Raw genomic sequence first — 27,341 nt, 5'->3', positions numbered from 1 at the left:
GTACTCCATTAGTTGTGAACTTTGGGATGCTCTTCGGGTGTCAAAGCTGTTCATAAATATATAATTGGTCTTTAGTTAGGGTTGATTGAAGTGTTCTCAGCAAGGGTAGAGAAGGGAGAAAATGGGCAAAGGCAACATTTACACACAATAATGTCACGAATGACAATCAAAGTGAATGAGATCTTGAGTTCAAATGCTATAAATATTTTCCTTTCCAGACATTAGTTAAATTTGACATCAATGTTTGACAATAAACTGGAATTCACCCCCAACATTTAATTACTTATTGTAAAATAAAGTGTCAGTATTTTACTTTGCAGCATGTTAAACTGAGTATCAGTATTTAAATATTTTGCTTCAGGCCATTGATGCTATGGGGGGAGGTCAGTTGACTCAACTGGCTAGACAGCTCATGTGCAGTTCAAATTAACGCCGATAGCAAAGAGTTTGATCCCTGTTTAGATAAACTTGGGTCTGTTTCCTTGCCCTGCCCTCACTTAAAAAAAAGGGACATTACTACGATTTGGTGTGGCAGAGAACTCAAGAAAGAGAATGCTGTTGTCCCTTGGCGATAAAAAGGGGTTCCACCCAGGATCCCAAAACTGAAAATATGTGAGTTAAGTCACTGTTCGTTCATGAACTGTTATTTCCTCAAGCACTGTTAAAATTAAAACTAAAAAGAGGCCACTGGAAAGTTACAAGACTTATAGCCTTTTCAGAGATTCACAGCTGCTAATGTAGACAGATTGTAAGTGTGCTAGATTAGTGCAATTGATTTGGTTCAGATTCTAGCTTGACTCAGATTCTCTCTCGGTAAAAACAATGACTGCAGATGCTGGAAACCAGATTCTGGATGAGTGGTGCTGGAAGAGCACAGCAGTTCAGGCAGCATCCAACGAGCAGCGAAATCGACGTTTCAGGCAAAAGCCCTTTCTTTATTCCTGATGAAGGGCTTTTGCCCGAAACGTCGATTTCGCTGCTCGTTGGATGCTACCTGAACTGCTGTGCTCTTCCAGCACCACTGATTCAGATTCTCTCTTTTCAACATTAGTCAACATTGATGGCCAAGCCTTCAAAATTTCCTCTTAAAATCTCTCAACCCTCTATCACTGTGCTTCTTTAAAGATGCCCATTAAAACAGACCTCTTTGACAAAGCTTGTTGTCAATTCTCTTAATGTATCCTTATGGCTTGGTGTCAAAGAAATGCTGACATTCTCAGTGACACCTTCATCCCAAAACAATTAAAAACTCTCAATTATAGAGGCAGGTTGCACAACCAAGCTGTAAGCTAGCAGTTTAGCAGATCAGAGGTAACCCAGTTGAGATTCTTAAGATTTATGAATTTGATAGGGTAGATAGAGAAACTACTTCCTCTAGTGCAGGAGCCCAATAAGAGGTGGCTAAATTTAGAGCTAGGTTATTCAGAGATAAGGGAGCATTTCTTCACACAAAAAGTAGTAAAAATTTGGATAACTCTTCCCCAAAAGGAAATGGATACAGGGGATCAAGTGAGAGTTGCACGATTAAGATGAATTGACCTTTAGACGGGTTATGCCAGCAGTGTGGGTAAATTGAGTTAAGGTAAACAAAAAGGGCTCAAAAGGCTGAATGGCATCTACCCTTTTCAAGCTACTATGCTTCTTTGAACCCACTTACGTCCCAACTAAATTATTTGCTCACAATCAGATCAAGCATAAGATGCATTTGGCTAGGACTAATGAAAAGAGAGTTTTCAGACCTGATCTCTCTCAGCCAATTCGTATTAAAACATGTATTTCTACGGACAGTGGCTAAGAACAAGTCTCAAATACATACAATGGTTACAACAATACTTTACCCACAGAATGAGATCTCAATCAGAACCAACAAGACAGCAGAGCCCTGAAGGGGGAGAAGTTAACAAGTAAGCAGGTCAGAAAGAGAAATGTGAAAGATTCCCATCTCCTGGCTTTCAGAAATGTGAAAGTTATTTCTGATGATGCATTCAGCCAGATTTTTCACATTTATAAATCACACAAACATAATGCAATAGGCCAATTTGGAAGTATCAACAACTGGAAAAAGTCTAAACACAAAGTATCTCCAGCTTTCCTTTAAATGGAAACAGATCAAGCACCAGATGTTGGAGTCTCACACTTTTGTTTAAACTTGTTAAAGTGTGAACAAATACAGAACAAATCTTGCAGTAACTCCAATCATTCTTTATAAAACGGAATTCTGATTCATTGATCCACATTTACGTTTCCCATGTCATATGACGACAGAGTAGGGCTCCTGAGCCAGAGCTTATTTGCTCTGACTTCTTTTCCTTTTTTATTTTGGACTTTTTCTTTTTTTTGCTGGCGTTTCCTTCTCTAATTACCTTCTGGAGGAAGTTGAGTCATGCAGTCAGTGGTGGTGACTGTTGCTGGGGGCCCTGAATGGGGTATTTGGCAGCCGACCATAAGGCGCTTTGTGCACCCAGGCAGAACTGACAGTTGGCAGCATCATGGAAGTGGCAAGGGCTTGGAGCGGCACCAGAGATGGATTCTGGTGGCCTGAATGGCAATTGGTGGCAAGTGCAGAGGCACAGGAATCAAGAGATCGACCCAGCACTGGAGAGAAATCAAGCCCTCTTGGGGAAAGCCCAGCATAGAGTGACTGCAGGTCCATGACTAAAGAAGGACCGTAATATGCAACTTTTAACTTTATTTCTTATATTGAGAAGAACTGTAATGTTGAACTTTTAACTTATTTCTTAATTTTTCTAATCTTTACGTTGAAATTTGTACCTAGATACCTTACTGCTAAAATGGTGCCATGAATTATGACACTGAACTTTTGACTATACTCCTTTATTTCTATACTTGAGTACCTGTGAGAATAAAATCTGACTCTAATTCCAGGATCTATGAGATGTTACTCTTGATATAGGTTATGCGGCTGAATTCCAATGGACTGAATGAATCATCAATTTAGTTTGTTGTGGTGGCATGTTTGTGCTTTTCCATTGAAGGACAGAGTGAAATAGTGAAAGGATTTCTGGGCTGAATAGCAGTTGAACAAGGTGGTGCTCAATCTATAGCCACAATCATCTTTAAGCCAGCTCATTTCAGGAGCTGGGAGTCAGTGGAGTGGGACTTTTCTTTTAGGTGTTAAATGCCCCATCAAGCACTCCCAAGAATAGGTCAGCATGGATTTCTAACAATCTCAGATAAACACATGTCTGATCATTTCCCATATCACTCATTGCCTCTTGGGTACCCATCCAACCTCATTCTGTATTCACCCCTCAATTCATTTACAACTACAGTTTTTCAGGGACTCAGCATTTTTTCTTTTTTAGGACTATAAACGGAAATGGAAGTTGGACAGCTATGTAGCCAACGTGAAAGGAGAGTTTTGAAACTTGGAAAAATCCAGTGGTAGAACATAATGCTGCTTTTTGAAGCACTGAGGGGGCTACTTGGGGACAGAGTGGTACCGAGGTTTTGTGAATCAAATAAATTCTGACTGATGACAGCCCTCTGGTTGAGCCACAGCTTGCTACAAAGTGGAAGGTAGGTCAGATGCGAGCAGTGCCTATAAGGTGAAAACAACTCTCTTTCCTTTCTCTGAGAGGTTGAAAAACCAAGAAAGCTTAAAAAAGCATTCCATTAAGACCAAGATCCATCTGATCAAGTATTGATGTAAAGAATAACCAGCGTTTTACAGACGAGCATGTCATCATTGCTGAAAGCAAAGTAATGTGAGAGACAATTTAACTCACCTTTGATGTCTAGAATTTAATCTTTAGAATTTAATTTTCCCTTCCTTTTTTTCCTCCTATAATGCTTGTCAAGCTGTCTGTCTTAAATGTGAAAAAGTGTGTTGGTACTCTTGGGTTTAATAGAAGCACAGTTTAAGCTGTACAGTAATAAATTCAGAATTGTTTCTTTTCTCTGGAATTTGTTAGTTAACTATGTTACAATAAACAGTTATTTTCTATGAATGATGAAACCTCATGAGACATGGTCTGAAGGGACTTGACAGGATCAATGGTGAAAGGAGATTTCCTCTGACTGGAGAGTCTACAAGTAGAAGAAGTAGTTTCACGGTGAGTGCTCAATCATTTCTGGTGGAGAAGTTTATGAATCCTTGAATTATCTACATTTATAGACATTGAATATTTTGAAGGCTATGAGAAGGAAATCAAGGGGTATTGAGATTTACTGAAGGAAAGTATAATGGAAATTGAGCATCAGCTGTGATTGTATTGGACACAAAGCTATACAGCACAGGAGTGGGTTCTTCAGCCCATAATGTTATGCTGAACATGACGTCAAATTAAACTAATCCCTTCTGCCTGACCTTGGTCCATATCCTTCCATTCCTTGCATATTCATACACTTATCTAAATGTCCCTTAAATGCCCTTAGCATATGTGCCTCGACCACCACTCCGGCAATGCATTCTAGACTCTTCCCACTCTGATTTAAAAAACCTGCCCCTCATGTCTCCTTCAAACTTTCTCCCTCTCACCAGAACTGCATGCCATCTTGTATTAGACATTTCATCTGTGTAAAGTGTTCTGACCGTCAACATTATCTTAATTTTATAGATTTCTATCAAGTCTCCCCTCAGTCTCCACCACTAAAGAGAAAGCATCCTGACGTTTTCTAGCCTCTCCTTAAACCTCATATCCTCTAATATAGGCAGGATCTTTGCAAACCTTCTCTGCATCTCTCCAAAGCCTCCACATCGTTCCTGTAGTGTGATGGCCAGAACTGAATACAATTAAATGGCAAGGAGGCAATGGTGTAATCCTGCTCTGAATTCTTCTGCTCCTATGTCCTATAGTTATTGGTAGACCTTGTCAATATCTGGTCTTTGGCATAATTCTGCTCCTTTCTTATTGTCTAAGCAGGTCTGAGAGAGGCAGAGGGAAACTCCTCCCGTATTATGTTCATGGCCCTCTCCTGCCCCACACATACTGTTATATAACTGAATGAAATTGAAAATGGCAGAATTTCACAAAAACTGAAGAGGAAAATACAAGACTCCAAGGCAAAAAGAAATGAACAAGAAATCTGCCCTTCGACCAATCAATTCTACAGTCACAGTAATAATGCAAGAAACCAAAGCTGCAGTCAACTTGTGCTCAGCAAGATCTCACAACTGACAAAGGTGGTAATAATCCTAAACCCAACCTGCAATGAAACTGAACAAAGCACAGTAAACTTTTGCTATAAATTCTGTGTCTTATGATCTTATACTCCACAATCACCTGATGAAGGAGCAGCCCTCTGAAAGCTACTGATTCCAAATAAACCTGTTGGATTATAACCTGCTGTTGTGTGATTTTTAACTTTGTACACCGGCACCTCCAAATCATAAACAAAACCAGGTTACAACAAAGTTCTGCAGATGCTGCAGATCAGAAGTAAAAGCAGAAACTACTGGAGAAACTCAGCAGGTCTGGCAACATTGTGAAGAGAGATACAGGGTTAACCTTTTGAGTCTGATATGACTTCTTCACAACTGCCTAAGGCTTTTGTCAGGCAGAAGCAGCAATCTTACCTTATTAGCACTTTTCAAGATTCAAAGCTTCTGCCACACAGAATTGGATGAGTTCCATGTCCAATGGTTTTTTCCCCTCAAATGAAGAATCGAAATTAAACCCCACATTTTGATGGAAAAGCAGTATAAGTTCAGATATGAACAAAATCAATCAGCTTTTGTCCATGAGAGCAGTCAACATTGGGTCAATGCACTAACACAGGCCTTACTCTATTCCAACTACACGACCATGCCTGTCAATCACAAGCATCCCACCCCCTCAAACACCCACCAGGCTTTGGGATAACCGAGGGCTTTTTCGCATTGCCTCCTGGGAGCTGAAGTCCGCCGACCTCGGCTGCCTCACGTTAACCTTTGCTCTGGAACTACAAATCCCGGCAAGCGTTGTGCACATGCGTTATTGAGCAGGCGCGGTGCTGACGAGCCGGCCGGCTGGCGGAGCGAATATGGCGACTTATGTAGAAATCATCCGGCACGAGTTCCCCGACATCGACTCCGAGCTTTTCCAATACGTGACAGGTGAGGGAAGCTCCGTCCATGTTCTGGTTTGGTCACTGTTCACAGCGATTTGAGTTCTCCTTCCGGACAGTTAGTTCCGTTTACAGGTTCCTATCTATATTAGGTGGTGAAACTCGGGCCCGGTCGGTTTGAAATAGAATTGGATAAACTTAGCGGGTCACGTAGTATTTGCAGGGAGAACAACCGAATTAACGGTTCGACTGTGACATGATTTCTGTCCGATCTGGTTTGCCTAATTGCACTGTCGACCACTTCATTCCAAAGGGGAGGCGCCGCTCAGTGACTAACACTGACCCCCCACTTATACTCAAAACCGAGTCAGAGAACGTGGGTTCAATACACTGGAGCTCAAAGTCTAGGTTGATACTATTGGTAAGGTGAAGTCGCTGTAGTCCCAGAGGATCATGGAGTTATTCCTTGAGAGGGAGATGACTAGTTGTGAGTTTAACCTTAGGGTCAACCACGCCTCAGGTCAGGGGGCAATGATGAGAAAGTGGAACCTTCACGGTTGTCTCAGCCGGAAATTGAATAAAATAAAGACCTGCGGATCGTGAACATCTGAAGTAAAATTGAAATTGCTGGAGAAACGTAGCAGTTCTGGCAGCATCAGTGGTGAAAAAGCAGAATTGACATTTTGAATCCAGTCACCCTCCTCCTGAGCTGATAACAGCTCTGAAAAGTTGTTGTTTATGCTGGTGACAGTGGTGGAGGGTTGGGGGAGAGGTGGAAAGGGTAAGTGGATGAGTTGTGAGGGAGTTCAGAGAATGAGAAGGACAGCCTAAGGGATGGCTGATAGCAAGGCAAGGAAGGAGAAAAGTTGATAACAGGGATAATAAGTAGATGAAATGGGTTGACTGTGCTGAAAATAACAGGGAGAAAGAAAGGACTGCAGATGCTAGAGAATTGAGAGTGTGGTGCTGGAAAAGCACAGCAGGTCAGACAGCATCCAGGGAGCAGGAAAATTGACATTTTTGGCAAAAGCCCTTCATCAGCAATAAGCCTTGTGAGCCAAGGGGTCGGAGAGATAAATAGGAGAGGAGTGGTGCTGGGAGGAGTGTAGCTGAGAGTGAGAAAGGTAAATGAATGTGGGAGTCATGGTGATAGGTCAGAGAGAAGGGTGGAGCAGATAGGTGGGAGGCATGATGGACAGGTCATGGAGGGGGTGCTGAGTTGGCAGGTTGGATCTGGGAAAAGGTGGGGAAAGGGGAAATGAGGAAACTGGTGAAATCCACACTGATGCCGTATGGTTGGAGGGTCCCAAGGTGATGGAAAGTCAGTCGAAAAGTGTGGCACTGGAAAAAGGTACAGCAGGTCAGGCAGCATCTGAGGAGCAGGAGAGTTGATGTTTTGTATAAGCCATTCATCAGGAGGGAATTGGGAGTTGAGAGAGAAATTGGGGGTGGGGGTGAGGGGCAGGTAGAAGGGATGGTGACAGATGGATGCAAATGGGTTGGTAGGGAGGGTGGAGTGGATAGGTGGGAAGGAAAATGGACAGGTAGGTCAGGTCAAGAGGGCAGTGCTGATTGGAGGATTGGATCTGGGATAAGATGCGGGGATGGGAGGATGAAAATCAAGCATATACTTTGTTCCCCAACCCTATCTACATTTTGCAGAGATAATTCCTTCCATGACTTCCTCATTAGATTCCATGCTGTCCACCAACCCATCTTCTACATCTGGCACGTTCCTCTACTGCACAAGTCTGCACCCACACCACCTTCCTCACCTCAGTCCAAGGTCCTAAAGGATCATTTCAAATCTGGCAACAATTTTCCTGCACATCAACCCATCTCATTTACTGAATCCATTGCTCTTGATGTGGTCCCCTCTACATCAGGGAGACCGAGCACCAATTCGCAGAGTGGCTCAGGGTTCACCCGCACCAAACAATCCCAAAGCCCTGTGGCCAACCATTTCAACTCCCCCAAGAGCATTCAAATCCTGGCTGTCCTCCACCGCCAAATCAATCCACCCACCAGCTGGAGGAAGAAAGCTTCACCTTCCACCTCGCGACCCTACATGGCATCAACATTGACTTCACCAGTTTTCATATCTCCCCACCTCATCCCAGATCTAACCCTCCAACTTGGCATCGCCCTCTTGACCTAACATACTTGACTATCTTCCTTCCCACCTACCTACTTGGCCTATCACAATCCCCTCCCATCTGCCTTCCTCCGTCCCCCCTATTATCTCTCAGCCCCCTTCCCCCTCCACATTCCCGATGAAGGGCTTATGCCCGAAATGTCGACTCTCCTGCTCCTGGGATGCTGCCTGACCTGCTGTGCTTTTTCCAGCATTCCATTTTTCAATGTGATAACAGGGCCTGGAGTTTGGGAGTGGATAAACAACATAGACGGAGATGTTCAGACCCCAACATTATTGAATTCCCTATTGAATCCTAAAGACTGCTTACTGCCCAAGTGCAAAATGAAATGCTATTCTTCAAGTCTTGTCAGAGCATTGCAGCAAGCCCAAGACCAAAATGTTGACCAAGGAGCAGAATGATGTGTTGAAGTGAAAGGCAACTGGAAGCTTGCAGGATTTTTATGGACGGACTATAGGTATTCTCCCAATGTAGAGGGAGTAACATCGTGAGTAGCAGGAATTAAATCGGCTTTTGGTGTCACTCTGTGTTGTAGACCAGGCATCCAGCCAACTGACCTCATGGTTGAGGGAACAATTCCCTGTTGGAGGGTTGGTCCTTATGGCATGCTGGGTGGTCAGCTCTTATGCAATATTAAATTAAATTCCTATCTAACCTGTCAGCTGGGCATCAAAGTGCCCACTATCATTATTCTGGCAAATCACACTGTTCTTAGTGTCCATTATTCATCTCTCAATAAGTATGTTAAGAATTCTTAGTACTTTGTTGTATAAATATTTGTGCAAATTTGCTATGAGTATACTGTACCTTTTGTGCTGTGCCTGTGCAAGAGCAACTTGGGCTGTTCCAAGCCCTAGCCTTTTCCTGTAGTGCAATGTTTTTCTCTTCAGATGATTGTCCAATTCTATTGAAAGCTATGATTGAATCTCCCTCCACTTCTCTATCAGGCAGTAGACTCAGTTGTAAAAATAATTGTAGACAATTCTTATTTTTTTGTCAAATCACTTCACATTTTCTGACACTGAAATATTCAAGTCTTTGTCAAAACTCTGATTCAAGACACTAGCCTCAGGAGTCTTTTCTGCCCTTACTCCCATGGCTTGAATTGGGTGCATAGTTTTTCTGTTTGACTTGCTCGTTGCTGCTCTGTCATATTGGGACATTTGATTCTGTTAAGACCCTGGTACACTCCACCTTTAATTTTCAGCTGTTTCAGCTATTCATGCTGTCTTAGTTATTGTGGGTTCCTTGTTTAATATCACAGTCATCATTGCATGTTTTAGTTCACTGATACTTTGACCCTCTAAGGTGATAGTTTAAAAAGTGCTTTTTTGATATTCATTTATTTAAGGCAACAAGCTGAAAATTGTTAACAAATGCCTTGATTCTCAAATCTGGAAGTAAGTTGAGGAGATGTGCTTTCATGGAAAGCACATGTTACAAAATCCTGAATTGTAGCTTCATGGAAACATAAGTCTTAAGGTTGAGAATACAATTTAGTATCTAAGGACAAGAATTTCTGACTTTGTTTTAGACAATAGACAATAGGTGCAGGAGTAGGCCATTCAGCCCTTCGAGCCTGCACCGCCATTCAATATGATCATGGCTGATCATTCCTAATTAGTATCCTCTTCCTGCCTTATCTCCATAACCCTTGATTCCACTATCTTTGAGAGCTCTATCCAACTCTTTTTTTTAAAAGAATCCAGAGACTGGGCCGCCACTACCCTCTGGGACAGAGCATTCCACACAGCCACCACTCTCTGGGTGAAGAAATTTCTCCTCATCTCTGTCCTAAATGGTCGAGCCCGTATTTTTAAGCTGTGTCCTCTGATTCGCCACTCGCCCATCAGCGGAAACAAGTTTCCTGCTGCAAGAGTATCCAATCCTTTCATAATCTTATATGTCTCAATCAGATCCCCTCTCAGTCTTCTAAACTCAAGGGTATACAAGCCCAGTCGCTTCAGTCTTTCAGTGTAAGGTAATCCCGCCATTCCAGGAATTGACCTCGTGAACCTACGCTGCACTCCCTCAATAGCCAGAATGTCTTTCCTCAAATTTGGAGACCAGAACTGCACACAGTGCTCCAGGTGTGGTCTCACCAGGGCCCTGTACAGCTGCAGAAGCACCTCTTTGCTTGTATATTCAATTCCTCTTGTTATGAAGGCCTGCATGCTATTAGCCTTCTTCACTACCTGCTGTACCTGCATGCTTGCCTTCGTTGACTGGTGTACAAGAACACCCAGATCTCTCTGTACTGCCCCTTTACCTAAATTGATTCCATTGAGGTAGTAATCTGCCTTCCTGTTCTTGCCACCAAAGTGGATAACCATATATTTATCCACATTAAACTGCATCTGCCATGCATCTGCCCACTCACCTAACTTGTCCAGGTCACCCTGTAATCTCCTAACATCCTCATCACATTTCACCCTGCCACCCCGCTTTGTATCATCAGCAAATTTGCTAATGTTATTGCTGATACCATCTTCTATATCATAACATATATTGTAAAAAGCTGCGGTCCCAGCACGGATCCCTGCGGTACCCCACTGGTCACTGCCTGCCATTCCGAAATGGAACCGTTTATCACTACCCTTTGTTTCCTATCAGCCAACCAATTTTCAATCCAATACCATGCGCCTTAATTTTACTCACTAATCTCCTGTGTGGGACTTTATCAAAAGCTTTCTGAAAGTCCAGGTACACTACACCTACTGGATCTCCCTCGTCCATCTTCAGAGTTACATCCTCAAAAAATTCAAGAAGATTAGTCAAGCATGATTTCTCCTTCATAAATCCATGCTGACTCTGTCCTATCCTGTTACTGCTATCCAGATGTGTCGTAATTTCATCCTTTATAATAGACTCCAGCATCTTCCCCACCACTGAGGTCAGACTAACTGGTCTATAATTTCCTGCTTTCTCTCTCCCACCTTTCTTAAAAAGTGATATAACATTAGCCACCCTCCAATCCTCAGGAACCGACCCCAAATCTATCGAACTCTGGAAAATAATCACCAACACATCCACGATTTCCCGAACCACCTCCTTCAGTACCCTGGGATGTAGACCATCAGGCCCCGGATACTTATCAACCTTCAGACCTAACAGTCTCTCCAACACCAAATCCTTGCAAATATAGATTCCCTTAAGTTCAGGTCCTTCAGCCACTGTTACCTCAGGGAGATTGCTTGTGTCTTCCCCAGTGAACACAGATTTGAAGTACCCATTTAATTCTTCTGCCATTTCTTTGTTCCCTGTAATATATTCCCCTGTTTATGTCTTCAAGGGCCCAATTTTAGTCCTAGCCATTTTTTTGCCTTGCACATACTTAAAAAAGCTTTTACTATCCTCCTTTATATTATTGGCCAGTTTACCTTCGTACCTCATTTTTCCTCTGCGTATTTCCTTCTTAGTAATCCTGTGTTGTTCTTTTAAAAGCTTCACAGTCCTCAGTTTTCCCACTTATCTTTGCTATGTTAGACTTTTTCTCTTTTAATTTTATATGTTTCTTAACTTCCCTCATCAGCCACGGCCGCCCATGCCTCCTCCTGGGATCTTTCTTCCTTTTAGGAATGAACTGATTCTGCATTATACACAGAAATATCCGCCATTGTTCCTCCACAGTCATCCCTGCTAAGGTATTGCACCATTGAACTTTAGCCAGCTCCTCCCTCATAGCTCCATAGTTCCCTTTATTCACAGAAGTACTGTCACTTCCGACTGTACCCGCTTCCTCTCAAATTTTTTTAGAACAGTTCACACTATTGTTCAGCCATTTTGATTTGTTAAATATGAATATAAGTTGTGTATGGTTGTGTTAGATTGAACCAAGATTAATTTTAAATCAGTTGCTGAAGATGCCATTCAGATGCTCACGCACAGCATTTTGTCAATGTTGCAGGATATAAGGGATTCACCAGAACATAATTCTCCTTGGCACATTTGGTTCTGGTATTGAGACCTAGGTTCTCCATCATCATCACATGTGTTTTGGAAGTTTCTTCATTTTTAAGATGTGCCTTGCCAAGCCTATTCCCAATTACATTCAGTAAACTTTTGTTTATCCAATCTTTGCAGCATTTTTTATTTTTTTTTGTCCAACTCATCCTTTTAATTCTCCTCCAAACTGGATATTTAAGTTGTTCACCTTTTCCCATTATGTCCAAGTCTTTCATTCACACAAAACATTACTCAAAATCAGGTCCATTACAAGTTGCTTCTTAGCACTTGTTTGTATTCCCCAGCTTGATAATTGTCTTACTGTGAATTACTGTAGCAGAAAGTACATGGGCTCAGGCACATAGGAATCAGCAGACCTGATGATTAAACACAGGATGGTGTTGTATAAGGTTATTGTGTCCAGCTCTCTATTACCCAGAACAGATAACAATACCTTGATCAATTGAACTTTTGTAAAACCGGAACTTGCATTCAATAGACATTCCGAGGTGATTCAGGTGAGCAGCATAACAACATTTTGTACTCTGATACAAAGAATAATAAAAGCGGATAACCAAAGACTTGATCAAAGAAGTAGATTTTAAGGACTCTTTTGAAGTCAGGATTTTATGCAGGGCCTTAGCAGTTGATGATACACCACCAGTGGTTGAACAAGTATAATTGGAGATTTTCAAATGCCAAAATTGGAACAGAGTGATATTTAAGAGTTGTTGGGCTAGGAAATTGAAGGGTATGGAGGGATTTAGAAATAAGGATGAAAGTTGTTAAATTGAGACCCCAATTAATTGAGGGGTCATTATAAATCAGTAAGCATACAGAATATGAACCACAATTTTAGATAACATCAGATTTTCGGAGGGTGGAAAGTGGGAGATAAACCAGAAATGCATTGAAGCCGTTGTTCCTGGTGGTACCAAATGAATGGATGAGAGTTTAAGCAGTAGGTAATCTAAGGCGGGGTGGAGTCAGACAATAAAACGGAAGAGCAGAAATACTTTGATCGGTCCATCTGCCATCCAATTAGATTTTGTCTGATAATTCTCAAATCCGTTTTTCTGCTTTGTCCCCATAATTTATGAAATCCTTACCGATTAAAAATCTTTCTATCATGGCCTTGAATGTGCTAAACAACTAAACTCTGCAGTCTTCTGCAAAGAATTCCACAGATTCACTAACCTCTGAGACAAATAAAATCCTCTTCAGCTTTGTTTTAAGTGGGTAACTCCTTACATTAAGATTATGACCTCTGGTCCTAGACTCTTGCTCAAAAGGTAACAATGGTTCAGCATCTACCCTGTCAAGCCCTTTAAAGCTGAAGTGATGAAAATAAATGCCAAATAGCTGAAATATTTGCTCCCTTATTGAGTTTGCTGATGACACAAAGGTTGGTGTACTCTATACAAATACTCTGAGCATTTCCAAGCCAATGACTTTCATTACTTAATAGGTCAGGACATCACATGCATGGGAAATGCAACAGTTCCACAATTTCCTCTCAGTCACACGCCATTCTACTTGCTTGTATCACTTTTTTCATTCATGATTAGTAAGTTAAAATATTGGGCCTCCTGGCCTAACAGCTTTGTGAATGAGCCATCACCCCTCAGTCCACAGTGGTTTGATGAGAAACACCACATCAAATTAATGTGGGTAGTTGACTTCTAGCTTTACCAGCTATACCCAAAATGTGAGAATGAATCAAAAATCCTTGAAAAACTATACTTCTGTGAATTGTAGGAGGATGTTTGATGCAGTGAAACCAACTAGAGTCATATAGCATGGTAACAGACCCTTGGGTCCAACATGTCCATGCTAAATGTAATCCCAAACTGAACTAGTCCCACCTGCCTGCTCCTGGTCCATATCCTTCCAAGCCTTTTGTATTCATGTACTTATCCACATAATTTTAAACATTGTCTCCGCCACTTCCCCGGGAAGTTTATTCCAAACAGAAACCATCCTCTGTGTAAAAAGAATTTATCCCGTATGTCTTTTTAAAATCTCTTTTCTCTTCCCTTTAAAAATGTGCTGCCTTGAAATTCCCCCCCCCATCCCCAACCTAGGGAAAAGACAACTACCATTAACTCTATCTATACCCCTCATTATTTCATAAACTTTGATAAGGTCACCCTTCGACCTCTTATGCTCCAGTGGAAAAAGTCCCAGCCTATTCAGCCTTTCTATATAACTCAAACGTCCATACCCCGCAACATTGTGGTAAATCTCTTCTGAACCCTCTGGTTGTAAGTTTGCATGCTGAGCTGGTGAGTTTGTTCTCAGACATGACTTCACCATGCTAGGTAACATCATCAGTGAGCCTCCAGTGAAACGTTGGTGTTCTGTCATGCTTTTTATCTGTGTATCTTGGTCTCTTAAGGTGGGTGATGTCACTTCCGATTCTTTTTCTTAGAGGTTGGTTAATGGGGTCTAAATTGATGTGTATATTGATGGAGCTCCTAGAGGCCTGGCATTCGAACTGGAACTCCATCAGTAAACACTTCGATTTCGTCCCCATTTACCAACCTCTGAGAAAAAGAACCGGAAATGATATCACTCACCTTAAAAGACCAGGGCAGAACACCATCGCTTCACTGGAGGCTCACTGATGTTACCTAGCATGGTGATGAAATGTCTGAAAACAAACCTGCCAGCTCAGTGAGCACATGTACAACCTGAACTTCCACCTGAGATACAAATCTTCTCAAAAATCGCTCTTCTAAACCCTTTCCAGCTTAATATCCTTTCTGTAACTGGGCGACTAGAACCGGACACAATATTCCAGAAGAGGCCTCACCATGTCCTATGCAACCTCAACATAACTTCTCCTATACTTAACAGACTGATTCATGAAGTTGAGCATGCCAAATGCCTTTTTAATCACCCTGTGTATATGTGACGCAAACTTCAAAGATTTATGTACCTGTACCACTAGGTCCCTCTGTTCTACAGCACTAACCCAGGCTGTACTATTAATTGAATAAATCCTACCCTTGTTTGTTATACCAAAATGCAATACCTTGCACTTATCCAGATTGAACTCTGCCTGCCATTTTTCAGCCCATTGACCTATTTGATCAAGATCCCTTTGTAATCTTAGAAAACCTTCTTAACTTGGTGGCATAGTAGACAGTTTGGTATCATCTGCAAACTTGCTAACTATGCCTTCTATATTTTTGTCCAAATAATTTACATAAATGACAAACAAAAGAGGATCCAGAACTGAACCCTTTTACTGAATTAAGAGCTGTTAACTCTTTTAGGCCTGATCACCGAAGCCTATCTGTATAGAGTCTTGGCCTCAATTTGGAAGAACTCCATGTACCTGTGGAAAAAGAATCACATGAGACTTGAACTTAATCACAACGTAAGAAGGAGGACAGTGGTCACTCGAACTGCTCAGCAGTTTGCCAAATTTATGGCTGAGTTTCATACTTAATCTCTGATATTCTCCACAGAAACCAATTGAACAATGATTGCAGCTGAATTTTTAAAAACATTTCTTCGATGTATTCCAGGTCTGAGATTAGCAAAATTTTAAAAATATATGCAGGGGAATGTAAAGCCACTGATTATCTCATTGTTACATTTATCTTTAAAATCCTGGCATGTATAAATATCTTAACAAGTGTATGAAAATCTACCATGTTCATTTGCATAGCAAGATTACAAGAATAGTTATTGACTAATCTGTCATTTGAAAGAAAAGCCTATCATCACACTTCCAGGCTGAGATTTAGCAGAACCTGTTCGTCAAATTCCTTTGAGGCTCAGTGGATGCTGTCCAGCCCAACAAAAACTTGAGAAAGCAGATAACTGAGGCCACACTGAGTAAAAGTGAGCAGAGACAAGCTAAGAGAAGTACTGAAGAGGGTTATCAAGCAGTGTAATGTGGTCATCCTTACGTGAACCATTTATTTCCAGTTTTCATCACATCATCTGCTTATTGAATGAATCTCGCCCCACTGCCCTCCTCCAGACACTACTCCAATAGTCATCATTGCAGAATTGTTTCTTGACATCCGTTTTTAATTTGCCGTTTACTGTCAGGCCCCTTTTCTGTATCCTTGTTCTAAGTTTGAATATTTGGAAGTTACAGAATGAAGGGCAAACAAATTGAGTTTTGTTTTCTCAAAGCATAGAGGCATGAGAGTTGTTCTCAGGTGAACCTTTGAAGTGACCCATACAAATGGTTCAGAAAGATAACTGAATGATAGAGAATAAAGCAAATAGTGTGGAGGTGAATGCCAATGTGAGATTACTCAGAAGTATTGGCTGTATTTGGTTTGCTGCTTCAGAAGATGTGTATATGAATAGGAAGGGTTTGGAGGGATTTGGGCTGGGTGCTGGCAGGTGGGACTGGATTGGGTTGGGATATCTGGTCGGCGAAGACTAGTTGGACCGAAGACTCTGTTTCCGTGCTGTACATCTCTCTCTCTCTAAGGTTCTTGAATTCACCAGTCTTAGCAAATAGAGTTTAGTTGGAAACAAAGTTTGGGGCTCAGCCAAACACAGTTGCACAAGTGATAAAATGGAACTTTGTATGTCAGACTCTGGGGTGAGTTTCGGGTGGGGTACATCTATAGAGCAGTTCTGAGAATGCTTTGTAATCAAACCATTGAATGAAATGAATAGTTTGGTGAGGCTCCATTAAGTTACGTTGACAGATGCAGAAATGCGTTCCAGCTTGTCCAGCTCAAGTGAGCCAACCGTCTCTGATAGTACATCGACCAATGTTTCAAGTTTCCTCACAAGCTACTTTTTGCCCAGCTATTGATATCACTTTTCTATGAAGCACAAATAGATAACTTGGATTTGAGCTTAACAATTTTTCACTCCTGCCTTTTTTTAAGATATTGGTTCACTCTGCATTTCATTTACTGCAAACTTAAAATGAGCAGCTAATCCTTGTGACTTTCACCTGGAATATTCATTCATGCAAAAATAAACTGATGTGAAACACCTGTAGTGTAAAAGGGAACAAGTGGCTAAAGTCAACACATGACAGTGAATAGTAAAGTTATAACTCCCATGTTCTGTAAAATCACAAATATCTAGAGATAAGCAAGCTTATCTTCAGTTAAGCACTTGTATCATATCAAAAAAATGAGAGAAACACATTCTTGGGCCGACTCCTTAATTTATGGATAGGAGTATCGAAATTCCTTGTTATGTCATTTTCTTCTTCTTATCCTTATTGCTGAATTATAATTAACCAAATCCTCACTATGTTAGCTGTTCTGAATTTGGGATAAAGTTGGTTATGTAATGCATGCCTTTGTGCTCATGAGGTGTATGAAAAGAGAGTCGGCCATTGTTCATCCTCCTGGGGATCTCACTCTCCCCTTTCTGGAAAAATGAGTGCCTAGCATTCAAGCGTGAGCAAACTGCAGTTTTGTTCAAAGTAAATATTGTTAAGAATACAATACTTGGGTCATTTGGTCCTTCTATACTGGCAGTTCTGTATTCAATATGATTGTGGCTTTGGCTCTACTTTCCTGTCAGCTCTCCATAACTCTTGACTGCCATAATGATTGAATAACAGTTTTCACTCAGCTTGGAGTATATTCTAATATACCCATCCTCCAAAATAGAATTCCAAAGATTAATAACCTCCTAAGAGAAAAGAAGAATCTCCTTGTTTCAGTGTTAAATGGAAGATGTTAGGGGTAGATTCTTCACACAGCGGGTTGTGAGTTCATGGAATGCCCTGCCCGTATCAGTGGTGAACTCTCCTTCTTTATGGTCATTTAAGCGGGCATTGGATAGGCATTTGGAAGTTATTGGGCTAGTATAGGTTAGGTAGGATTCGGTCGGCGCAACATCGAGGGCCGAAGGGCCTGTACTGCGCTGTATCCTTCTATGTTCTATGCCAATTTTTAAATTCAGCCTCTGGTTCTGAATGCCACTTGCCTCTCACCTCAGCCCCCACCATATGCAAACATACACACACAGAAACATTCTCTTAGGATCTAAACTGTCAGTTCCCTCAGGATCTTATTTTTACTACTTCATTTAATTCCAGAGGATGTGGGCCCAACCTACTCCACTTTCCCTCGAAAGATTAAAGCCTGTTGAATCATTGTATTTGCCCACTAATCCTTCTTGCAAAGTCCACACTGTAACAGACCATTCTGAACTCTGCCCCAATTTTTGTCTCCATTTAAACTAGTATTTTCAATCTTGGTGTCTAATTGGTGGATCTCTTTTCCTTTTGTCATTTCTATTTTTGCCTACTCCAATTTTCTCCAGAATTGCCTCACTTGCTTCACATATCTAAAAATCCAGTTCATCCAAAAATCTGCTCGCATCCTCTCCTTGCTGGCTCATCATCTCTGTCCTAGTTGGTTAAGCAGCCTAATGCCTGAAATTTAAAGTTGCCATATTTCTGTTTAATTTTGTTTTGTCATTTTTCCCTATATCTGTAATCATGAGTTTGACCTCTTGTACATTCCTTTCTTTAGCTCTGCGGTGGTGGCTGTACCTTAGGTTGTCTGAACTCTCATGGAAGTTCCATCCTTAGTATCTCATATTAACTTATTATCCATCCTTTCCTTTGGCCTGTTTAGGGAGATTTTGTAAGGGGATTTATTTTCCATTAAAAGTTGTGATGTGAATGTTGAGGATTGGGTTCAGTGCAATGCTATCACAGGTCAGAAAGGCCTTTGTGTTGGCAACTTAACTCAAAAGTTGCTGATTTAAAATGTGTTCAAAGGACTATGAGACTTCTGCAGCAATAGCATCTCCAAGAAAGTTGGGAGGGAACAAAAAGCATAGCAATAATACTACTAAACTTTTACAAAAGCAAAATTACCGCAGAAGCTAGAGATCTGAAAGCAAGCAGAAAATACTGAAAGTACTGTCTCTCCACAGATGCTATCTGACCGGCTGAATAGTTCTAGCTTTTACTATTTTCATTTAAATATTTAGGTGAATTTTGGTGAATGAGGTAGGATAATCAGCCTTCAAGAATCTACACCATACTTTCTCTGCTAAATGATGTGATAGAAACCACACTAGAAGGTCAAGTAGCAAAGCTCAATTCAGAGTATCAGCAGATTTACAAGTTCATTAATCTTGTATTCTAGATATTAAATTTTTCCTTGCAATAGTGAAGCTGTTTGTTTGGAGAAGAAGGATCAATTTCATACAATATGCCTAGTAAAATATTTGGCCTAGAATAAGGGGAAAAATGGACAGAGAGACAAGAATATATGCATTTCTGCAGGAGTTCTACAGTTCGAGACAGCAATCTAAGAGCTGCTTTGTACTGTAAGAAAAAAACCAGCCTACCATGAGAGAGGCTGCATGTTGAGAAGAGATTTCAAATTGGCTGCTATGTGTTTCCTGAGAGCAACAGTAGCTACTCTTCAAAAATAGTTAACTAATTGGGAGATGTTTTGTAATGTTCTGAGAATGTGGAAGGTTCTATATAAATAGTCTTTTAAAATATACACAAGTTTTCCTGGAGTGTCGGAGGCTGAGGAGTGACCTTACAGAGATTTATAAAATCATACGGGGCATGGATTATGTAAATAGACAAGGTCTTTTCCCTGGCTTTGGGGAGTCCAAAACTAGCGGGCATAGGTTCACGGAGAGAGGGAAAAGATTTGAAAGGAACCTAAGGTGCAACGTTTTCATGCAAGAGGTGATGCGTGTATGGAATGAGCTGCCAGAGGAAGTGGTGAAGGCTGGTACAATTGCAACACTTGAAAGGCATCTGGATAGGTATATGAATTGGAAGAGTTTAGAGGGATATGGGCGAAGTGCTGGAAAATGGGACTGGATTAATTTTACTATATCTAGTCAGCATGTGAAAATGTGTACAAGGTATAAGCAGGCAGGAAAGAGTTAAGTTTTGAGTTGTGATGAGGTTCAGCTGAGTATGACTCACATCAGATAAGAACTTGGAGTTCATAATGGCATGCTGGAGGCAAGGGTAATAGGTTAACAAAGTGAAAAAACAGTCATTATGTAAAGCCATTTAATAATAGTGGAAGAATTCGGTATGCAAGATCAGCTAACAAGGGAAAAAGTATCCATTGGATGAATCCAGTTAACAAGGTTAAGAACATTCATTGTATAACAATAAAGGGCTTGGTCTCTGCTATTGATACTTGTTGATTATAACGATCATAGAGTCATAGAGATGTACAGAATGGAAACAGACTCTTCGGTCCAACCCATCCATGCCGACCAGATATCCCAACCCAATCTAGTCCCACCTGCTAGCACCTGGTCCATATCCCTCCAAACCCTTCCTATTCATACACCCATCCAAATGCCTCTTTAATGTTGCAATTGTACCAGCCTCCACCACTTCCTTTGGCAACTCATTCCATACCTGTACCACCCTCTGCGTGAAAAGGTTGCCCCTTAGGTCTCTTTTGTATCTTTCCCCACTCATCCTAAAACTATGCCCTCTAGTTCTGGACTCCCCAACCCCAGGGGAGTCTATTTATCCTATCCATGCCCCTCATAATATTGTGAACCTCCATAAGGTCACCCCTCAGCCTCCGACGCTTGAGGGAAAACAGCCCCAGCCTGTTCAGCCTCTCCCTGTAGCTCAAATCCTCCAATCCTGGCAACATCCTTGTAAATCTTTTCTGAACCCTTTCAAGTTTCACAACATTTTTCCAATAGGAAGGAGACCAGAATTGCACACAATATTCCAACAGTGTCCTAACCAATGTCCTGTACAGCTGCAACATGACCTCCCAACTCCTGTACTCAGTACCCTGACTAATAAAGGAAAGCATACCAAATGCCTCCTTCACTATCCTATCTACCTGCGACTCCACTTTCAAGGAGCTATAAACTTGCATTCCAAAGTCTCTTTGTTCAGCAACATTCCCTAGGACCTTACCATTAAGTGTACAAGTCCTGCTAAGATTTGCTTTCCCAAAATGCAGCACCTTGCATTTATCTGAATTAAACTCCATCTGCCACTTCTCAGCCTATTGGCCCATCTGGTCAAGATCCTGTTGTGATCCCTCTTCGTTGTCCACTACACCTCCAATTTTGGTGTCATCTGCAAACTTACTAACTGTACCTCTTCTGCTTGTATCCAAATCATTTATGTAAATGACAAAAAGTAGAGGATCCAACACTGATCTTGTGGCACTCCACTGGTCACAGTGCCTCCAGTCTGAAAAATGCCTTCACCACCACCCTCTGTCTTCTACCTTTGAGCCAGTTCTGTACCTAAATAGCTCGTTCTCCCTAATTCCATGTGATCTAACCTTGCTAATCAGTCTCCCATGGGGAACCTTGTCGATCGCCTTACTTTTAGAATAGATTACACACAGTGTGGAATCAGGCCTTTTGGCCCAACAAGTCCACACTGACCCTCCAAAGAGCAACCCACCCAGACCCACTCCCCTATATTTACCCCTTCACCTAACACTACAGGCAATTTAGCATGGCCAGTTCCCCTAACCTGCATATTTTTGGACTGTGGGAGAAAACCGGAGCACCCAGCGGAAACCCATGCAGACATTGGGAGAGTGTGCAAACTCCACACAGACAGTTGCCTGAGGCAGGGACTGAACCCCCGTCTCTGGCACTGTGAGGCAGCAGTGCTAACCATTGTGCCACCGTGCCGCCCATATAGAGCACATCTACCGCTCTGCCCTCATCAATCCTCTGTTACTTCTTCAAAAAAGTCAATCAAGTTTGTGAGACATGATTTCCCACGCACAAAGCCATGTTGAATATCCCTAGTCAGTCCTTGCCTTTCCAAATACATGTACATCCTGCCCCTCAGGATTCCCTCCAACAACTTGCCCACCACTGATGTCAGGCTCACTGGTCTGTAGTTTCCTGGCTTGTCCTTACACTCTTCTTAAACAGCAACACCACGTTTGCCAATGTCCAGTCTTCAGGCACCTCACCTATGACTATTGATGATGGGCCTCTTGCTGACATATTTGTATCAATCACTTCTCTAGCTTCCCACAGAGTTCTCGGGTACACCTGATCAGGTCCTGGGGATTTATCCACCTTTACCAGTTTCAAGACATGCAGCACTTCCTCCTCTGTAATCTTAAGATTTTGCAAGATGTCACCATCTATTTCCCTACAATTTCCCTGTTTCCATGCAGCATATCTCTGTGATTCTTTGACTCTAAGTGTCCCAAATACCAAGTGTTCTGTCTGAGCTCATATTCTTGTTTAAACTGGGAATGGAAGTCAGAGCTATTGACATTTTGAATGTCACTATCGCCTGTAAACTTTATCATTAGACAACATGTTGCCAAAGTCATTCATTAGCTCTCTCCTAGTGCACCCTCAACCCCATACCACCCTTTGTTATCTGAGGTTGAGAGTTCCAATGAAGTGGCAAAACTGTCCAGTGGTGACTGTCATCAAGGTGTGATTGTTTTCCCCAATTTTTCACTGCCCTGATTAACCAAGTGAAGCACTGAAGAGATCGGTCAATCAGTTATTTTTCTGGACATTGATTTAATGGTGTGGAGATACTTTGCACAGCAAAACAAGTGATAAGACAGTCCTGGGATCTCTCATACACACACACACACACACACACACACACACACACACACACACACCCCGTAGCAATAAGACCCCATTGTAGCCTCCTAAATTATCGTCGATATAGCTATTTGCCACTGCTCAGCAACTCCCAGCTCTCAGTTTGGGCATTGAACTGGGACTAAAGTTGAGAGTACTGCTATCTCATCTATCTTAATGAGTAGTGTCACAAGACAGCTGATACTGTTCAGTAGCTGGACCAAGTTCAGGTTTTACTTTTCATCTCTGAAAGCAAGCCAATGAGTTTCATTTTGCAATTCTTAAAATTGGGTAGCAATCCATGTTCGGCAAGGGGACAAATATACCATGCTTCCACAATGTCAACATTTGTTGCATGTACTCCCTAATGTGAAAATGCTGTTATTAGACTGGGGTGGACAAAGTCAGAAGTCACACAACACCAGGTTAGTCCAACAGGTTTATTTGAAATCACAAGCTTTTGGAGCGCTGCTCCATCAGGTGAAGTGGAGAGAAGCACACAGGTACAATATATGTAGGCAGAAATGCTCTGTGCCTGTGTGCTACCCTTCACTTCACCTGATTAAGGAATAAATCTGTTGGACCATAACCTGGGGTTGTGTGACTTCTGACTTTGTACTCTTCACGTCATTGAAATATAAAGTTAAGCAAAACTCAAAATAGCATTTGAATTATGCTGTGCCTAAAACTCATGGTTGTACCCTGAGTGATAGGACATAGCTTCATTCATGTGATTTTCTGATATATTAATTCACCAAGCTCAATATAGTTCTCTGAAGGAGGCAAACACACACTAGGAGGGAACTTGAGCAACAGGATTCATAGCTCTATTTTTATCATGTTCTGTGGAAGTCTGGATAACCCTCTCATTCCATTTCTTCTTTTTTAAAATTCACTCCTGGGCTGTGGATGTTACTGATACAACACAACAGGAGAGTGAGCAGCACTGAATTCCTTTGGACTCAAAGCATTAACTTTGTGTGTGTCTCTCTCTCCACAGATCTGCCAGACCTGTTGTTTCTCCAGCACTTTCTGCTTTTACTTAAGATTTCCATCATCCGTAGTATTTTGTTTTAACTAACTGAATCCTACAGCCTTACGAGATTTGTTTGGAGATCAAATAGTGCACTGAACATAAATCTTTCGATTGTCATAAGTGGACGTAGGCTGAATGTGGCTTTGGTGCCATCGAATGCTAATGCTACAGTTCTTTGGTTTTCAAAATGGACTTCGGGAGAGCTGAGCAAGTCCATACTCTAAGACTATAGCATCTTTCAAATTCTATATTCTTTCTGTATCTTTTGATTAAATAGTACAATGTTTCTGTTTCTGTATTCTACCAAAGACTTTATACAATGTTAATTCTATTTTTCTTTGAACAGCTGTCACTGTTATCTCTAATCAGGGATTTTTGAAATTGTGTTTTCCTCCATACTGAAAGTTCAACGACTTTTAAGCCAACTAAAATTATTCAAATGTTTGTCAGAACTTGACTTGTTTTTTTTCCACTATGATCCCCATTAGGTTTCCTTTGGAGTTTTTAAGGTCACTAGGGCTGTTTGTGACGATGAGCAAGGTTGAAGTGTGGCACCGATCTTCAGCTTCCCAACTGGGAAAGGTACTTTTAAACCTTTCATCTGAACCCAAGTTAATTAGCCCAGTTTTCCTCCCCAGCTTTGTAGAACTAGATACTCTTGAATTTTGTTATAAAATAAAGTACTTGACAGAAACACAACTTGACACTGTGTATCCACCGATCAAATTCCTCCGTTTCTGTTCTTGAACCCATCTACGTATCAGTGATTTTCCCTTGTTTTGCACCTCTCCCATTAGGTGTGTAACCACATTCTTACCTTATTTATCCTGACCTTCCTACTTCTAACTACGTTGCCATGGTCAGCTATAATCTATGAGTTAGATTGTGCTGTTATTAAATGATATTTTGTGTCCTTTCAAACTGTATTCAGACCTCAAGACTTATGTTTGGAATATGGGAGATTAAGATTAAGGTGTGATTTGTTTGAGATTTTTGATTTTTTTAAAAATGGAATCAACAGGTTAGGTAGAAAGCTTTTCTATCTTAAAATCTAAACCAGGCCACTTGGTAGAAAGGTTAGGAAACACTTCTTTGCAAAAAGTGATACACAATGTGGAATTCTTTCCCCAAAATTGCAGTAGCTGCTGGGACTTGCCTTATTTTATCTACTAAAATCAGATAATTTTGGTGAGGCAATGGCAAGGGTGTAAAACAAGGCAGGTTGATAGGCTTAGCGTATAACACAGTCATAAAGTTATACATCATGGAAACAGAGCCTTCTGTCCAACTCATCTGTGCTGACCAAATAATCTAACCTGATCTAGTCCCATTTGTCAGCATTTAGCCCATATCCCCCTCAACCCTTAGAAGTTTGTGTACCCATCTGGTTATTTGAAATGTTGTAGTGGCAGCTTGTTTCATATATGTATCACCTCTGTATAAAAAGTTGCTGCTCAGATCCTTTTTAATCTTTCTTCCTCACCTTCAACCTATGCCTTAGCTGTTCATCCTATCCATGCCCCTCATGATTTTATAAAACTATAAGTTCACCCCTCAGCCCCTGATGCTGTAGGGAAAAAAAGTCCTAGTCTGTTTTACCTCTCCCTATAGCCTAAATGCTCCAATCCCAGCAACATCATTTTAACTTTTTTTTTAAACCCTTTCAAGTTTAACAACATATTTTCTATAGCAGGGAGACTGTAACTGAAGGCAGCATTCTGAAAACCTCTTAGAATGGAACAGGCTCAGTAACAGATGTCCTCTTTCAGTTCCTAATACATTTGTTCACTTTGAAACTTTAATCCTTTGGCTTTTCATGGTGACTTTGAACTTTGCATCTTAGTGCCTTAGTTTATGTTACTTTTTGTTGACATGATCTTTCAAATCATAGAATATCAGGGGATGTCTGAGAAAATACTGGACAGGTCCTTTTCAAATATCCTTCAAAACAGATATTATGTTAAGATATTATCTTAAAGGGCCAGAGGATCACTAACCTGTCAAATTGGCAAAACAATAAACCATATAAACTGATCACATGTCAATGCCTGGCCAAGGGATAATCTTCGAAGGATTATAATATGAGAAACCTAAATGTTCTTCATAAAATAAAATGGAAAATTGAAGACAGCAAATTTTTTTTTATGGTGAATGATCTTGGACGGGGCTTGTTTATCAGCCTCTACAGCAGGAATGCAAGGGAAGGAAATAAACAGGAACATAGAGATACATGCAATAAGGGTACAACTGCAATCATTGGTGACTCCATATAGATTGGACAAACCAAACTAGCAATGATACTGTGGAGGCGGATTTCATGGAATGTATACATGATGGTTTTTAAGGTCAATACATTGAGGAATTAACTGGAGAGCAAGCTGCCCAAGCTGCCCATCACATTATGCAATGTGAAAGGACTAATGGACAGTTTTTTTTCTGCAATTCCATTGCAGATAAATGCTAAAGAGAGAATTGTTCATTAAGATGGAATGTAAAGTTTAGAAAAGTTTTAGTGTCTTCACGAGCAGAATTATATGTCGAGTGTTCACCGTTGTTTACCTGTGGTTAGAATCCATTATATGATACAGAAATCTGGTCCAGGTTTTCTGTTGATTTGAGTGCATCGCAGATAAATTAAGAACTTTGTGTACTTTAAATGGCTTTACAATTTTTGTAACAACCCTGGGAATAGTGGGGCTAGAATTCCCATTCACTGACACAATGAGGTGTAACATTCCACCGACCTTCACTCTCAATGCAATGATGGTGTTGTGCTGTCTACAAATATCTTTCTCTACCACCTGAAAAAAACAGCAGTGTAAACATCACAATGAGTTTTAGCAACTTGCTATTACAAGTGCTGTGATTCCTTCCATAGTCTTTGATTTAAAACGGTTCTTTTTTCCCCACTTTAGTCCTCAATCAAAGGTACAAAAATTAAAATGATAGTGTTTGCAATGGTATGCATGTGTTTTATTTTGAGCTTCTACATGGTCATGCATGCATGTAGCTTACAGGGAATGTTACTCTCAGTCTCATCACTGTGGAGGAGTCCTCTGAGGACTATCTTTTTTGTAACCTTGAAATTTAGTGTTCTTAGTCCACACATGATAAGACTTTTTAGACATAATAGCTACAATTTTTGCAATGCGCTTTGTGATTTCCACATTGAATGACAGACTGAGAGTGATTGAGGAGCCTATATTTCTGAAGTTATCAATAACTTGAGTGTCATCTTATCAATGGTGATAAATTGTGGTATGGCTATATCCTCAACAATAACATTGTTTCCCTGATACCGATAGTACATTGCAGCTGGTGTAAGTAAACTAATGAATGTTGAAGCACTTTGACATTATTTGCTATCAATGACATTGTTGTTAGTTTGGCAACTTTATGTTTAGGTCATATCACGTAATAGCTTCGAAAATGGTGTGCACTTGTCCTTTTCAAATCGGAGTTCACTTTTGTGAGGACTGTACATAATAACTGTAAAGTCTTGCTGCATTTGAGAGACCCAGAGATGATGCGCCATGAACAATTTTTCAGGACTATCCATGAAGTTTTGATATAATTCTTTGGCAAGTTTTTATACATTTTAGAACTTTTGTGACCTTTTTGTCAAAACTGAACGCACTCCGTGC

The 27,341-nt window shown here is 41.0% G+C and overlaps 1 protein-coding gene and 1 long non-coding RNA gene across 3 annotated transcripts in view; both read left to right on the top strand.

Moving 5' to 3' along the window:
• The first annotated feature begins 529 nt into the window (after positions 1-529).
• On the top strand, positions 530-5,271 carry LOC132821481 (uncharacterized). The gene is made up of 3 exons (XR_009645319.1): positions 530-612; positions 3,958-4,076; positions 4,887-5,271. It is a non-coding gene; the product is annotated as an uncharacterized LOC132821481 (long non-coding RNA).
• Positions 5,272-5,956: 685 nt separating this feature from the next.
• Positions 5,957-27,341, top strand: part of abcf3 (ATP-binding cassette, sub-family F (GCN20), member 3) — a 101,113-nt gene continuing 79,728 nt past the window's right edge. Inside the window, exons 1-2 of one of the 2 annotated variants that reach the window (XM_060834074.1) lie at positions 5,971-6,058; positions 24,186-24,279. Coding sequence is in view for 1 of the 2 variants with exons in the window: in XM_060834073.1 (XP_060690056.1) it covers positions 5,986-6,058 (73 nt within the window). In the remaining variant the exon portion in view is untranslated. Of the gene's footprint in view, positions 6,059-24,185; positions 24,280-27,341 lie in introns of both variants that reach the window. The other variant, XM_060834073.1, reaches the window with a different exon arrangement.

Source organism: Hemiscyllium ocellatum, chromosome 13 (assembly GCF_020745735.1).
Source record: "Hemiscyllium ocellatum isolate sHemOce1 chromosome 13, sHemOce1.pat.X.cur, whole genome shotgun sequence".
Taxonomy (NCBI): domain Eukaryota; kingdom Metazoa; phylum Chordata; class Chondrichthyes; order Orectolobiformes; family Hemiscylliidae; genus Hemiscyllium; species Hemiscyllium ocellatum.
The sequence above is the reverse complement of the archived record's forward strand: the minus strand, read 5'-3'. Positions and strand labels throughout refer to the sequence as shown.